Source organism: Rhinoraja longicauda, chromosome 3 (genome assembly GCF_053455715.1).
Source record: "Rhinoraja longicauda isolate Sanriku21f chromosome 3, sRhiLon1.1, whole genome shotgun sequence".
Classification (NCBI taxonomy): Eukaryota; Metazoa; Chordata; class Chondrichthyes; order Rajiformes; family Arhynchobatidae; genus Rhinoraja; species Rhinoraja longicauda.
Genome location: NC_135955.1, coordinates 56,537,741 through 56,553,589, shown reverse-complemented (window position 1 = coordinate 56,553,589; position 15,849 = coordinate 56,537,741). Strand labels below are relative to the sequence as shown.

General features: G+C 39.8%; 1 protein-coding gene across 2 annotated transcripts in view; it reads right to left on the bottom strand.

Moving 5' to 3' along the window:
* Positions 1-6,942: 6,942 nt before the first annotated feature.
* The window catches only part of LOC144592019 (kinesin-like protein KIF27), a 48,762-nt gene continuing 39,855 nt past the window's right edge, over positions 6,943-15,849 (bottom strand). For both annotated transcript variants that reach the window (XM_078396186.1, XM_078396187.1), the window contains exons 16-18: positions 14,193-14,391; positions 10,295-10,462; positions 6,943-8,874 (exon numbers count right to left, since the gene is read on the bottom strand). In XM_078396186.1, the coding sequence (XP_078252312.1) occupies positions 8,429-8,874; positions 10,295-10,462; positions 14,193-14,391 (813 nt within the window). In that variant the 3' untranslated portion in view covers positions 6,943-8,428. The remainder of the gene's footprint in view (positions 8,875-10,294; positions 10,463-14,192; positions 14,392-15,849) is intronic.

Sequence of the window (15,849 nt, the reverse complement as noted above, 5' to 3'; positions counted from 1 at the left end):
AGACTCTGTACTCTCAAAATTTCACCTTTAAATATCCTCCATTTCTCTATTATATCCTTTTCATAAAACAAAAATTTCCATTTCACTCCTTTTAAATCCTTTCTCATCTCCTCAAAATTAGCCTTTCTCCAATCCAAAATCTCAACCCTTGGTCCAGATTTGACCTTCTCCATAATGATATTAAAACTAATGGCATTGTGATCACTAGACCCAAAGTGCTCCTCAACACATACCTCCGTCACCTGACCCATCTCATTTCCTAACAGGAGGTCCAACACTGCCCCTTCTCTAGTAGGCACCTCTACGTATTGCTGCAAAAAACTATCCTGCACACATTTTACAAACTCCAAACCATCCAGCCCTTTAACAGAATGCGATTCCCAGTCTATATACGGAAAATTGAAATCACCCACAATCACCACTCTGTGCTTACTACTAATATCTGCTATCTCCTTACATATTTGCTCTTCCAATTCTCATTCCCTATTTGGCGGTCTATAATACACCCCTATAAGTGTTGCTAAACCTTTCTCATTTCTGAGTTCCACCCAAACAGCCTCCCTAATCGAGCCTTCTAGTCTGTCCTGCCAAAGCACTGCTGTGATATCCTCCCTGACAAGCAATGCAACACCCCCACCTCTTGCCCCTCCGATTCTATCACATCTGAAACAATGAAATCCTGGAATATTTAATTGCCAATCGCAAACCCTCCTGCAACCATGTTTCACTGATCGCCACAACATCATACTTCCAGATGTCAATCCAGGCTCTAAGCTCATCCACCTTTCTTACAATGCTCCTAGCATTAAAATATACACATTTAAGGGACCCATCATTTCTTATTCTCAGTTTATTTCTTTTCCCTTCTTTCTCTCCTACATATTGGGTCTGAGTGTTTCCCTTTTCTGCCTCCTGCCTCACACACTGCCTGTTAGCTATCTGTGTTTGAGTCCCTCCCCCCAACCATACTAAAGACTTCAAAGGCCATCGGCATGTTTTGGAAACAGGTTTCACCTAAGATAAAGTGTAAATACAGTCTAACCATGGCACTGTACCTTATGAAAGACCATGTATGGGTCACTAGGATTAAATAAGTTTGAATATTAGGATTTTGGTTGGAGATTGGAGGAAGTGAGGCAGTACAGGACTAGCCACTAAAATGACACGGGAGTGATGGGCCTGAAGAATGATAGCCAAAGGTGCAGGAGTAGGCCATTCGGCCCTTCGAGCCAGCACCACCATTCAATGTGATCATGGCTGATCATTCTCAATCAGTACCCCGTTCCTGCCTTCTCCCCATACCCCCTGACTCCTCTATCCTCAAGAGTATCTATCTCTCTCTTGAAAACATTCAGAGAATTGGCCTCCACAGCCTTCTGAGGCAGAGAATTCCACAGATTTACAACGCTCTGACTGAAAAGGTTTTTCCTCATCTCTGTTCTAAATGGCCTACCCCTTATTCTTAAACTGTGGCCCCTGGTTCTGGACTGCCCCAACACTGGGAACATGTTTCCTGCCTCTAATGTGTCCAACCCCTTAATGATCTTATATGTTTCAATAAGATCCCCTCTCATCCTTGTATACAAGCCCAGTCGCTCCAGTCTTTCAACATACAACAGTCCCGCCATTCCGGGAATTAACCTAGTGAACCTACGTTGCATGCCCTCAATAGCAAGAATATCCTTCCTCAAATTTGGAGACCAAAGCTGCACACAGTACTCCAGGTGCGGTCTCACTAGGGCCCTGTACAACTGCAGAAGGACCTCTTTGCTCCTTTACTCAACTCCTCTTGTTATGAAGGCCAACATTCCATTGGCTTTCTTCACTGCCTGCTGTACCTGCATGCTTCCTTTCAGTGACTGATGCACCAGGACACCCAGATCTCGTTGTACATCCCCTTTTCCTAACTTGACACCATTCAGATAATAATCTGCCTTCCTATTCTTACCACCAAAGTGAATAACCTCACACTTATCCACATTAAACTGCATCTGCCATGCATTCGCCCACTCACACAACCTGTCCAAGTCACCCTGCAACCTCATAGCATCTTCCTCACAGTTCACACTGCCACCCAGCTTTGTGTCATCTGCAAATTTGCTAATGTTACTTTTAATCCCTTAATCCAAGTCATTAATGTAAATTGTAAATAGCTGCGGTCCCAGCACCGAGCCTTGCGGTACCCCACTAGTCACTTGCCTGCCATTCTGAAAGGGACCCATTTATCCCAACTCTTTGCTTTCTGTCTGCCAACCAATTTTCTATCCATGTCAGTACTCTACCCCCAATGCCATGTGCTCTAATTTTGCCCACTAATCTCCTATGTAGGACCTTGTTGGAGGCTTTCTGAAAGTCAAGGTACACTACATCCACCGGCTCTCCCCTGTCTATTTTCCTAGTTAAATCCTCAAAAAATTCCAGAAGATTAGTCAAGCATGATTTCCCCTTCGTAAATCCATGCTGACTCGGAACGATCCTGTTACTGCTATCCAAATGCTCTGCAATTTCGTCTTTTATAATTGACTCCAGCATCTTCCCCACCACTGATGTCAGACTAACTGGTCTATAATTTCCTGTTTTCCCTCTCCCTCCTTTCTTAAAAAGTGGGATAACATTACCTACCCTCCAATCCACAGGAACTGATCCTGAATCTACAGAACATTGGAAAATGATCACCAATGCGTCCATGATTTCTAGATCCACCTCCTTAAGTACCCTGGGATGCAGACCATCAGGCCCTGGGGATTTATCAGCCTTCAGTCCCATCAGTCTACCCAACACCATTTCCTGACTAATGTGAATTTCCTTCAGTTCCTCCGTCACCCTAGATCCTTTGCCCCCTAGTACTTCTAGGAGATTGGTTCTGTCTTCACTAAGAAAGACACAAAGTTCCTGTGCAACTCTTCTGCCATTTCCTCATTCCCCATAATAAATTCACCTGTTTCTGTCTTCAAGGGACCCACATTTGTCTTAACAAATCTTTTCCTCTTCACATACCTAAAGAAGCTTTTACTATCCTCCTTTATATTCTTGGTTAGCTTATCTTCGTACTTCATCTTTTCTCCCCGTATTGCCTTTTCAGTTACCTTCTGTTGTTCTTTAAAAGTTATGCAATCCTCTGGCTTCCCGCTCATCTTTGCTGTTATACATCTTCTCTTTTAGATAGTCACATTATTACCCCTGCAGCCTTCCAAACTATCACAAAGATGTGTCCTACATCATATAACATAGTGCCCACTCTGCTTAAGATAAGTCACAGAGGGATGTAGCATGGAAGCAAGGTCTTCTGCCCACCTTCCATGCTGACTATCAAGCATCTAATTTTACCTTCATCTTACTCTAACTCATTATCTCCTCCCTGCATTCCTCACCACCATCCCTCTTAGGTTTTATTGTTGTCCACATTCTAGGGGTAATAAACAGTGTTCAATTAACTCACCATCTTTCACATTTTTGAGATGTGGGATCAAACTGGAGCACCCAGAGGAAACCTATACAGTTGCAGGAAGAATGCGCAGACTTGCATAGACAGCTCCAGAGGACACCACCTCATATTCTGTTTACGTAGCCTACAACTCAATAGTATGAACACAAAACTTTCCAATTTCAGGAAACCCACACCCCTGTGTTCTTTTTCCACTCCCATCAGTCCACTTATGTCCTATCTCCCTTTATTCAACTTATTCCTCTCCCTCCCCCCCCACCTCGCCATTACCTAAGCTCATTACCTCCCCATCTGGTTCCATTAGCCCATCATCCACCTAACCACAGATCACCCCTCCTATCTTTGCCTCCCCATCTGCCCATCCACCCCCCCCTTCTAGTTCCACCTATCACTTACTAGTCTATCTCATCTCTTCATCTCACTTCTATCTTCTGGCTAACTTCCCTCTATACCTTCATCAATTTACACAGATCTCCACCATCTGGGCTATGCCCTCTTCTCACTGTTGCCATCGAACAGGAGAAACAGAAGCCTGAAGTCGCACTCCAACAGGCTCAGGAACAGCTACTTTCCTACAACCATCCATTTTTTTTAATGACCTGCACAACCCTAATCTTACCTCAGTAACAAAAAAGTCATCGACGAACTACGATTGCTACCAGTTAGTAGGCTGGTGTACATATTACTAACTCTGTTACCAACCTACCAACACTAAATTCTCCACACACATCATATTCAAATGTGAACTATTTCTCATAATTGTTATTGCAAGTGCAACAATATTTCCTAACAATTAATCTGCTGCTAAAAGCTACAGCTGTACCTTAGTTATCTCTACATCCCCTTCCACCTATATCCCTTCCTCAGGCTTTACATTCCATTCCAATTCTCTCCTATCTGACACTTTTGTCTTCTTTTCATCTCTACTCTTTGTCCACCCATCTGCCAACCAAACCTCCCTCACCTGTATTAACCTATCATTTGCCAGGCTTTGTCCCACCCCCACCTCTCTTCCAGTTTCCTCCCTCCTACCAAATCTGAAGAAAGATCCCTACCCTAAACGCCACCAATCCATTTGCCTCCAGACTTGCTGAGTTACTTCAGCAATTTGTGTTCTGAAATTATTTTAAATATGATCTATATAGTCAATATCACTATTTTCAAATCACTGCCTGATCTTTCCCTTCCCTATTTCTGTAATCACCTCCATAAGTACAACTATGATACATGAATTCCTCTAGTACTGAACATGAGCATCTAGAAATCTAATCACTCCAAACAAGATCAGATGTACCCTAAGCTGCCAAGTGTATAAATTCTGGAATTTCTATGCCTGTCACCTGCTTATGGCAAAGCATACGACGAAAATCTTTACCCAAGTTTTCAGTCACCCAATTGAATAACCTCTTACCAGTTAGAATGAATATATAGTTTTTTAATGCTCCTTTGAAGCACATTGTCAGAATAAAGTAGCTATTCACGGAGGACTTCTGACTGCTATTCTCTTCTCATGCCAGCATGCCCCTTTCCAGTTCTTGGCCCTGTCAAGATTGGGTTTGTACCAAGGCTGCAGAGAGGCCAGGCAAATTCAGAGTATTTAAACCCAAGTTGATGTAGCATCCTACTTTGTCAGAACTAAGGCTAACAATTCCGCAGTTATTAATAAGCAAAGCTATGGCAGATTAATTAGTTTTTAAATTTGGGTTCAGCCTCAGTGAAAAGTAATACAATATTGCCCAATAATAATATCCACCTATCAATTTCCAGACTTTTCCCGCACCAACCTTCTCCAGTTTTCTCTCTCCCCACCCCCACCTCCTCCACAACCACTTCATCAGCCTGAGGAAGGGTCCTGACCTGAAATGTCATCAGTCCATTGCCTTCACAGATGCTGCCTGATCTGCTGTGTTCCACCAGCCTTTTGTTTTTTTTTTGCTTGGGGAGATTTTAAAATGGGATGCAAGTTATGGATATGGAGATGTAACAAAGACCTTAGGAAAGGAAATGGGGGAAAAAATGGGTGAATTGGAGGTAGGTTTCTTCAAAAGTAGAAATGGTGAAACGACTGTACCTGAGGAATGAATTATCAATATTGATGGCAAGGGTGAAACCAAAAAGGGGAGTTAAGCAGAGGAGATAAAGCAAGGAGGAAATGTGTTTTATGTTAAATTGGAGTGGAAAATATGATGTGGTTGCAAAACAAAGAGATTGTGACGTGAGACATCGGAAATGGAGGGATGTTTGTGATAACTGCTCAGATTAAATTGAATTTAGGAACACGGAATTTGGTGATGAAGGGAATAATTGCTGGAAGGTTATCAACAGAAGAATGACATTGGAGAAAATGAGTTTCTTCAGGGTTGGTTTCCCTTAAAATGTTAAGATGTAACTTAATATTCAGTTCACTTTTATATAATTATACAATGTTTCTTTTGGCCAATGTGCTGAGTTTGCAATTGTTAATTTTTTAATTTATGGGAATTATTTAGGACAAACATAAATAACAAGGTGAGCATAGAATAAAGAACAGTACAGCACAGGAACAGCCCCTGTGGCCCACAAAGTCTGTGCCAAACACCAACTCTTATCTACCTTCACATAATCCATATCTTTCTATACACTTCATATCCATGTGCCTATTCAAAAGCAACTTAAATGTCTCTATTGTGTCTGCCTCCACCACCACCAGGTAGCACATTCCAGGCACTCACCATCCTCTGTGTAAAAAAACTTGCCCTGCACATCTTCTATATACTAAAACTCTTGTCTGTTTGTTTGTTTGTTTGTTCCTGAACTACAGACAAAACGTTACATGATCGCGCGACAATTTTAGGCCCACCTTACTCACCGTCGTCCCATTGATGCTAATGGAAGAAGTTTAATTGAAATCGGTGTTATATTTTTTAAGTTATTCACATTTTAAAGTTTAAATCTCCTAGGGAGGGAGGGAGGGGGTGGAAGGATAAGGGGGGTTGAGGGGGATGGAGTGGGGGAGTGGAAGGGGGAGGAGGAGGGGAAGGGAGAGAGGGGGAGGGGGAGGATGGAGGGGGGGAGGATGGAGGGAGGGAGGGGGGGGGAGAGGGTGCTGCAACACATGCAGGAGAGGTTTGGGCCCAACAGGTCCACTTGGTCTAGTTTCCTTTAAATTTTGCCCCTGTCACATTAAAGCGATACCCTTTAGTATTTGATAGTTCCATTCCCGGGAAAAAGATGAAGAGCCAAATTTTGCAATAGAGTGTTTTATAATTGCACTATGATTACACTCACTGAAAATAAATCTCAATGAAGAATTCATCGTATTCACCTATTTTCTATCTTTTTATTTAAGAGAGATTATCTTAGACATCTAACCATAAACAATCATTAATATTTTGAGCTTCCAGCAACTAATCTTTCCTTCAGATTAAATTCTGAAAAAAATAATGCTATATTACAATATTTTCTATACAAGTACAAAAGCTTTTATTGAAATAAAATTAACAAGTCAATCACAAAATATTTTAACAAACCATTGAACTGGAATGATAAGACACTCATTAAAGTACAAAAGTGAACAAAATATTTGGAACATTGAATTACATACCACAGCACTGTAAAGAACAGATGTGTGCTACATTTGAAACATAATGGTACATTCACTGTACACGTGGAAAATATCAAACAGCATTCGTAATTGGTTGTGGATACTTGCGAACCCAAGACCCTATTTCCTGCTAGTATGATTTTGTTTTCTGATATTGCAATTATTGCTTGAGCCATGTTGAGAAATTTCATGTTGTTAACAAAATGCGTGTTCAAAAACTTCAATATTATCACTATTATATTATTACAATGTAATTCAAGCACATCCAGAGGTCAGGTAGCGTACGACCAATGGAAAAAAAAGCTGCTTCTGGTTTGTCTCAACAATGTGCCCCAACCATAACCGCATAACAGAATTTTCTGCTGCAACAGTGTTACTGTTTTTGAAACTACTGCTGTGTTCAATGCAATGTATGATCAAAATAAGGATAGTTTAATGTTGGTGGTTTCTGATAACTGGAGCTGAGCTGCTTTGTGGGGGGAGAGAAGATAGATGGGCAACATAACATGAGAATACTCATAATCTTTAACAAATCGTGGCCTGGGTAATTTCATATCCACCTGAAACACCCGATGTGGCTCTATTTCAATGTCTTATTGGATCACCAATAATATGTAGTATTGCACTAGCAACAAGTTTATAGACAAATGCTGGAGTGAGACTTGAACCACAAGCATTAAAGTTGAAAATTATCCTGTCACCTGCAGGTATACTACAAATTCAGTACACTTTTTAATAAGTGGTTTTGATGGAAATTATAGGCTGTTGTTTCTGCCTGTGGTACTAATTTAAATCCTCATATTCTTCAAGCAAGAAATTTTTAAAATGTTTACTATCTATTAATTAGTTCACCAATTATGGGCAGCTGATTAAATTTAGCCTAAATTAGTTGTGTAAAAAAACATCCCTAATTTTTTTAATTAATAGAATAGCTATATCAAATTCTACACCCTTGCAACGATAATAGAAAGATAGTTATTTTGTGATTAAGTGCATATCAGTTCTGAATAGGATTTTTTTCAGTTAGCCCTTCAAACAATGCATTGATCATTGTTTTATTCCCACTGTTTTGAATGGTCCTGCTCCCCCACATAACACCAGTCTTCTGACAATGCTGTCTTGAATTTACAGATAGCTATCATATAGTAGTCATCAGAAGCTATTTGCAGAAATCTAGTGAGGCAACATCGCTTTGTAGTATTTTTGATTCTGCTGGTGATCCTATTTCAGCAAATGTTCTAACTCCCATCATGTGAAATTTGGAATAAGTAACAGGTTCATTATGAATCATCCCCTTACATCAGCACACATTTTAAGAGTATATTCTGCTCGACAAACTAATAATTAGTTTGTGTTGTACCAGTAGAACAGTGCAAGATTCATAACTAGAAAATGCTGTACTATGTATTTAAGTCCAGAGATTTTCTACTTATCTCAATAGAATCTGTAGGGACAGAGCTCACACTGCTACTGAAACTTGAACGCTTCATGGACACTTGTGTTGTAGTAATCTGCCGTAAATCTTTGCGGGATAATCTTACAGGAGTAATGATATGTGATGGTTTTTCAAATATCTGAGTAGATTTGGATGACGAGCCTTTTGATTGTTGTGCACCATCTATTATTTCTGAACTGAGTGAATCTCCTCGTTCTGAAATCATTCTTGTGGAAACTTGACCTGTTTCAGAAATTTCTTCCAAAACATTTTGGTTCCTGTTTGCTCCAGATGTTGCCAGAAGACTATTATATTCTTCAATACTTTTGTATGGTCTTGAAGCCCACTTTTGATCATTTGTATAAATATCTGCTCCTTTTGGACTAGATGCTCCATCACCAGTACCATCGCCTACATTCAAATTAATTTTTATATATTACTTTCCATTATAACATTTTTAAGTATTATCAATCATCAGAACAATGAAGAAACAAGGAACTGCAGATACTGGTTTATAAAAAGAAGACACCAAGTTCTGGAGTAACTCAGTGGGTCAGGCAGCATCTCTGAAGAGGGGCCCCCCAAAAGTCACCTATTTCTGTTCTCCAGAAATGCTGCCTGGCCTGCTGAATTACTCCAGCGCTTTGTTCTTTTTTTAAATTAGAACAATGAGGATAGTTTTCCACTTCATATGTGAGTCATGGCTAATAGTGGGGTTAAATCTGCCTGAATAATTTTAATAGCAATATTAATCACTAAAATTAATTATTAATTAATTACTATTTTAAGTAATGGCTAATGTTAATTACTTTGGCAGTTCATTTGCATTCTTCACTTACAAATCCAAATGCAAATCTAAGGGCAAATGTTTTTATATGCCACCATTATAACTGCTAGGTTTTCACAATTTAACATGTGTGGTAAATTTTTTGTATTAACTTTAATGCAAGAGGATTTTGCACTTCAGTGTATGCATATTTTGCAAATTATTGGCCCTTATTTGGCTGTCTATTAATTTGACCTATTTCATTAGGACAGGAAGTGGCAATGTTGGACGGGCAGTTGAGGCAATTCAACAGATCTTCAATCAATTTTAGCTCTCATCCCATAGTTATAATTCCCTCCACCACAGCGAAGAGTTGATTTAATGGAAGTGCTTAACATTATGATTGAACACCAGGCTAGAATTAGGCTGTATTCAATCTCCATTGATTGAATGGAGATAAATATAATAAAGGGACATAAATGTATGATCAAATGTAAGAGAATTTAAGACAGATAGCAAGAGAATCTTTGTTTTAAAAAATCTCTACACAGTGGACGAGAAACAGTGGAGTCCTTCGTACACCAACTAATTATGACCAACTATACCAATGTTTATGAATTAGTTAGCTAAGTGGCTGATAAATAAATTAAATGATGTGAGTGAGAACTGAGCATCCAAATGAGGTCAGGATCGTTAATCACAGAGAGGATAAACATTAACATGGGCCAACTTAACAAATGTTATCATCTTAAGATCAACGTTTTATTTTAAATCCACACCCTTTGCATTATCTAGTTCTAAAATGCTCAGAAACCTCTGATTTTGTTATCATGCAGAATCATCAAGCAGAATCTAAATACCATAATAAAGAGGTAAAAGTTTTTAAAAAGAGATTTGAGGTAATATTTATTCATCTCCAGCTACAACAATCTAGAGGAAGCCCGTAAGCCAGTAACTCACTCAATTGGTTGTATGTGAAGAGAAGGTATTTATTTAGGTGAAGAAAAATAAAAAGTGCTTATAAAAACCAATTTGAATAAGAATAAAAACATTTCAGCTACTTACTTCTTGAAGCTGTCACTTGCTGATTCTGTTCTTGTGATTCAGCCAGTTCACGCAATTTCTTTTTCAGTTCTCTGCTTGTTTTTTTATAAAAGTACAAGTCTTTTTCCAGCTCTTGAATTTTTGACTCGTATGCCTTAATGCCATCTGCAAAGCCTTCACCAGTATTCTCTGAAAAAAAGGAAAGAAAATTCTTTCTAATTTAACATTAATTTCAAAAATTGTGCAAGTACTTCAAAATGATTCACAGAAACAAACATCCTGTGCTGTGCTGTACTGTTCTATGTTTTAGGGAATGGAAAATGTATCTATGTGCATTCATTCCATGTGTGGTAGCAGTTGCGCATCAGTCCAATGACAAAGATGGCCAGAATGAATGAAGTCCAGGTCCTGCTGTACAAAAATAGCACATAGCTATAAGGGGATTTAGACACATACACTTCAAGCACATACACACATTTTTTTTGCCCACACGCTGTTCCTTGGTCCCCACTCTCTCATATCCCCCACACCTCCTCCTTCATTCTCCATCGACCTGCTCCGCCTGCTGCCTCCCTCATCTGCATCTGTACCAGCCGCCAACCCCCCTCCCACCCCAGGTCTCCCTTGATCCCTTTCATTTTACTCCCAGTTCATTGCAGTAGTGATTATAATCCTCCAAAGTATTCCTGACGGTGAATTACTTTGTGATGACTTGAGGCCATGAACGGCCATAATTAAAATACAAATATTTTATTTTGGGGTTGAGCATTTTATTCATGCAATCATTTGACACAGAGATATTAATAATTCTCTAGCTTTAGTATTAGATCCTGTCTTACTTTACTTTCAGTGCAATTGGGTCTAGTGTGGATCAGTAGGGCATAAAATGCCAGTTGAGATATTCTTTGTCACGTTTAACATTAGTATGTAAATTTGATTTGGAGTTTCTGCTTGTTTTTAATCTCTGAGATGATCAAATGCTGTCATTGTGCTTGCAATGTTCCCTGCAGAACGTTGTGCGATAAACTGAATCATTGTTTTGTGAGCGACAATTAACTGACACCCCTGAAACTTTCATAACGTATTAATGATGCTGGAATGGGATTCCACATAAGATACTTCTCAACTATACATGGAACTAAATTTCCTACTCTGATTCCTCACACTCCACCATTCCACTCTCCTCAGTCAGGCTCCTGACCAGACACCTACAAACTACCACTGATGTCTCTAACTCCAAACTCACTGTCTGATCCACACCCTATCTCCTGAGATTTGGTTTAGAGACACAGCATGGAAACAGGCCCTTCAGCCCACCGAGTCCACACTGACAACTCATCACCCATTCATACTAGTTCTATGTTATTCCAGTTTCTTAACCACTCTCTATAGACTAGGGCAATTAACCTACAAACCCACACATATTTAGGATGTGGGAGAGAGAGCAAACTCCACATAGATAACACCCGAGGTCAGGATCGAACCCCAGTTTCTGTGAGGCAGCAGCTCTCCGAGCTGCCACTGAGATGTTGATTCTGCTCCTGACTCTTAATTGCCCATTCCAGTTTCTCCACAATTCCCAGCCTCTGCAGCCCCAAGCTCTCAACCTAACAGCACCTAGCGATCCATAGGCACTTTGGAATCCCAGCCCATTTATCAGTGAGGCACCAATGAACTTTCCTCCGCACTCAACAGTCACCCCTCCAGTAAAACCTCTCTGAACACACATCCACTGCTGATGCTCCTAGGTCTAAATTGGTTTCCGGAACACCAGGACTCCCCAACTATGGTAGCAGGCATTTCATTTATAACTCTGAAAATGCACATTCGCTGAGGGCTTCAACACTGGCCAATATTATAATGATGATTCACGCCTTCCAAAAAACATCCTCCAACATCTAGGTCCATAGTTTTTAATTAACATTAACTTCTTGTCATCCATATGTTATCCTAGTATACCTGGTATCAGGAAAGCAACAGGAGTATAAATTCTAACAAATTCCTTCCGGAACTATTGCAGTTCTTCTCGAGAAGAACTCCCCGTGTTGTTAGGTACAGAATTCTAGGGGTTGGTTCATAAAGGAATAATGATAGCAATATATTTCTAAAAAAGGAGGATGTGTTGTTTGGTGGGGAGTTTATAATTGTTGATATTCGGATTTACCCACTCCTGTCATTCTTCTGGGTGCTAGAGGACAGATTGAAATATGTGTTGATATAGACTATTTTGTACACAATGCACACTATGAAAACTGGATAGTCTATGAACGAAGCCTGACGTATGTGGATTCTGAACAGGCTGCCAAATTGGCGGCTTTGTTCCGAATTGTGTCCGAAGTGTTGCAGGAAATTGGTGAGTATTCCATCATACTCTTTACCTGTATCTTATAAATAGTTGGTGTTAAGAGTTAAACAGACAATTTCAGCTAAAATGGAGTTATCAGCTAAATTAGCAGCACTGCATTCCATACCCTTCGAAAACAAGATTCAAATGCACCGTCTCCCAGAGATGATCTTGCACCTGTGCACAATGCCTGGGAAGTCTGACTCTTATCACACAAGTCTGACTCTTCTCATGGGAAAGTGTAACTTTGTCGAGCAAAACACAACAGCAATAGTTGGGTAGACCACCTGCGCCCCCTGCCGCTAGCAGTGCAGAAACGTTGCAGACAAGGGGACTTATGATTGGCTCGGGGAGGGGGCAGTGGCACATTCTGCTCAGATAAGAAATGCCTTAAAGGATGGTGTCAGGCGACCTTTCGGAGGAGGGAGCCAGCCTTGGACTGTGTCGCGGACAGTGACAGGTGATCAAGAACAGGAACATCTTGCAGTGTGCTTTGCGTTTTACTTGGGGTTTGCGAGTGCATAAGGGGATACATGAATATATGTGCCTTATTTGGAAGTGTAATAAAATACCTGGTGAATCTAACTCTGTTGTCTGAATCCGGTGATTTATCGAACACAACAATAGTGAAAAATACTTCATCGGGAAGTGAGTCTGTGTTGGACTTTCTCTTATACCAGTTTTATGACTGGTCAATTATAACCTCTCCCCTGGATGCAAGATAAAGGGGAAGTGAGCAATGATAATGCCATTGAATGTGAGGGGTTGGTGGTCAGATTCCATCAATCTTGAAGTGGTTATTTAGTAGCATAAATATTACTTACAATTTATCATTATGTGGAGAAAGAGGGTAAAGGAAAATGCATAATATAGGGAAATGTAGAGAGAAATTACTTTCACTATTCTAGTTATTGTTCTGTTAAACAAAATATGGACACTTGAAAACAAACAAAACCTCCATGCAAGAATCAGAGAGGGCATGGAGTCGAATGTTTGGATGAAAAGGATTCTTCAATGATTTTCCTTTAGTGAAGTGAAGAAATTAGAAAAATAAAGGAGTTAAATGTTAGAAAGCTCATACCAGATTCTGAGAGGGCAAGATGCTAGCAATAAGAGCAAAGCCCACTCTTGCAAAATCACAAGAAAGGTACAAGTTCATTGGGGAAAAGACAAAGATTCACAAAGGAGCTAAGAATTAGCAGAAACAAAAGTTACTGTTGGAGTACAAGACATGGGTGTAGCACCACATTTACCCAACTCCTGACTTGAATGCAGTGAAAAGCATAAAAAGCAAAGATAGACAGAGGCAAACTAGAGTTACAAGGAAAAAAACAGAAGAAAGAAAGACAAAATCTGAAAGGCAGAGCAAGAAGTTTCCTCATGGTTAGTGGAAAAAAAGGTAAAAGACCATGATCTCTGATTAAATGAGTAGTAGCAAATAAAATCAATTAATTCTAACAAAACATGTACAAACATGTCTGGAAATATGAGAACTGTAATTATGCACTGCTTGCTTACAAGTCCACATAGATGCTATGAGTACAATGTTAACGTTTAACAGCAAGGATCGACTACCTTTAAAATACTGCAACACCAGCTGCATTTTCTGTTCATGTTCCTTCTGTTGCATTGTCAGTCGTCGATCTATTTCCATTGACAAACGCTCCACTGCAGATTCTAATTCATGGACCATGTTCTCGTGTTCAGTTACTTTCTCAGACATTTCTGCACATTGAACCTGCAAGTTGCGTTCAATTTCACGCAAGCTAATCACCTGTCAAAATTAAAACATTATAAGCTTTAGCTAAACATCAATGTTAATTGTTCAGTTAATATTGACAACATAGTTTGTATCTTATTTTGGCATTGATTATTTTAGCACTGAGAAAAAAGGAAGCCAATTTGCTCAGAACAAATCTCAGAATGAACACAATTAAGGACCAATTTTTCAGTGTGTTATTGGATGAGATAAAATTTGGTTGTTCCTACTTTTCTTATACACATGCTATCTTTAACAAATCACATGAACAGTTTAGCATTCTAATTCAAGGTCCCACTTTTGGTAATGTAGCATTTGGCCAATATTGCATTATAAATCCAGCTTAGAAGCTGGGCAGCACAGTCGCAGAGTTGGTAGAGCTGTTGTCTCAAAGCACCAGAAACCTGGGTTTGATCCTGACCTTGATTGCTGTCTGTGCGGAGTTTGCGCATTCTTCCTGTGACTGTGGGTTTCGTCCAGGTTCTGCAGTTTCCTCCCATATTCCAAAGACGTGTTGGTCTATAGGTTAATTGGCCTCTGTAAATTACTCCTAATGTGTAGGATAGAACTAGTGTACGGGTGATCGCTGGTCAGCGCAGACTCGGTGGGCTGAAGGGCCTGTTTCCACACTGTATCTCTAAACTAAACCAAATTCAATGCATTGTTATGCTTCACTAATTACGGTACTGGCTCTTTCTTGAACATGGTACAATAACAAAATAACAATGTGGATGATTGGCATGGACTCGGTGGGCTGAAGGGCCTGTTTCCATGCTGTATCTTTCAATCAATCAAGCCCTGCAGTGCAACATGTATAACACTGTGACCATAAACCACCACAATGTAATGACAATAGACAATAGACGCAGGAGTAGGCCATTCGGCCCTTCGAGCCAGCACCGCCATTCAATTTGATCATGGCTGATCATTCTCAATCAGAACCCCGTTCCTGCCCTCTCCCCATACCCCCTGACTCTGCTATCTTTAAGAGCTCTAACTAGCTCTATCTTGAAAGCATCCAGAGAATTGGCCTCCACTGCCTTCTGAGGATATACAATATCTGTGACGTGAACATCTCGTTTAAAAAATTGCCAAGATTCAGACAGAATAATTTTACACTGATGAATTACCTTCTTTTAAAGAAAATATTTTTTGTCAGAGTTAGAATTATGCTACACTAAATTTACTTGATTCTGCTTTTCATGACCTTTTTTACATTCTAACTTTTCATCACATGAAACAAAATGACAAAATAAATGAAATTATTTTCATAATCAGTGAATCACGTTCTTTATAAACTATATTTTAAGTCTAGGAAGGAACTGCAGCTGCTAGTTTACACTGAACATAGACACAAAATGCTGGAGTAAATGCTGGAGAAAATGCTGGCGGGACAGGCAGCATCTCTGAATAGAAGGAATGGGTGACATTTCGGATCGAGACCCTTCTTCAACCTCAACCCATTTCTTCAAT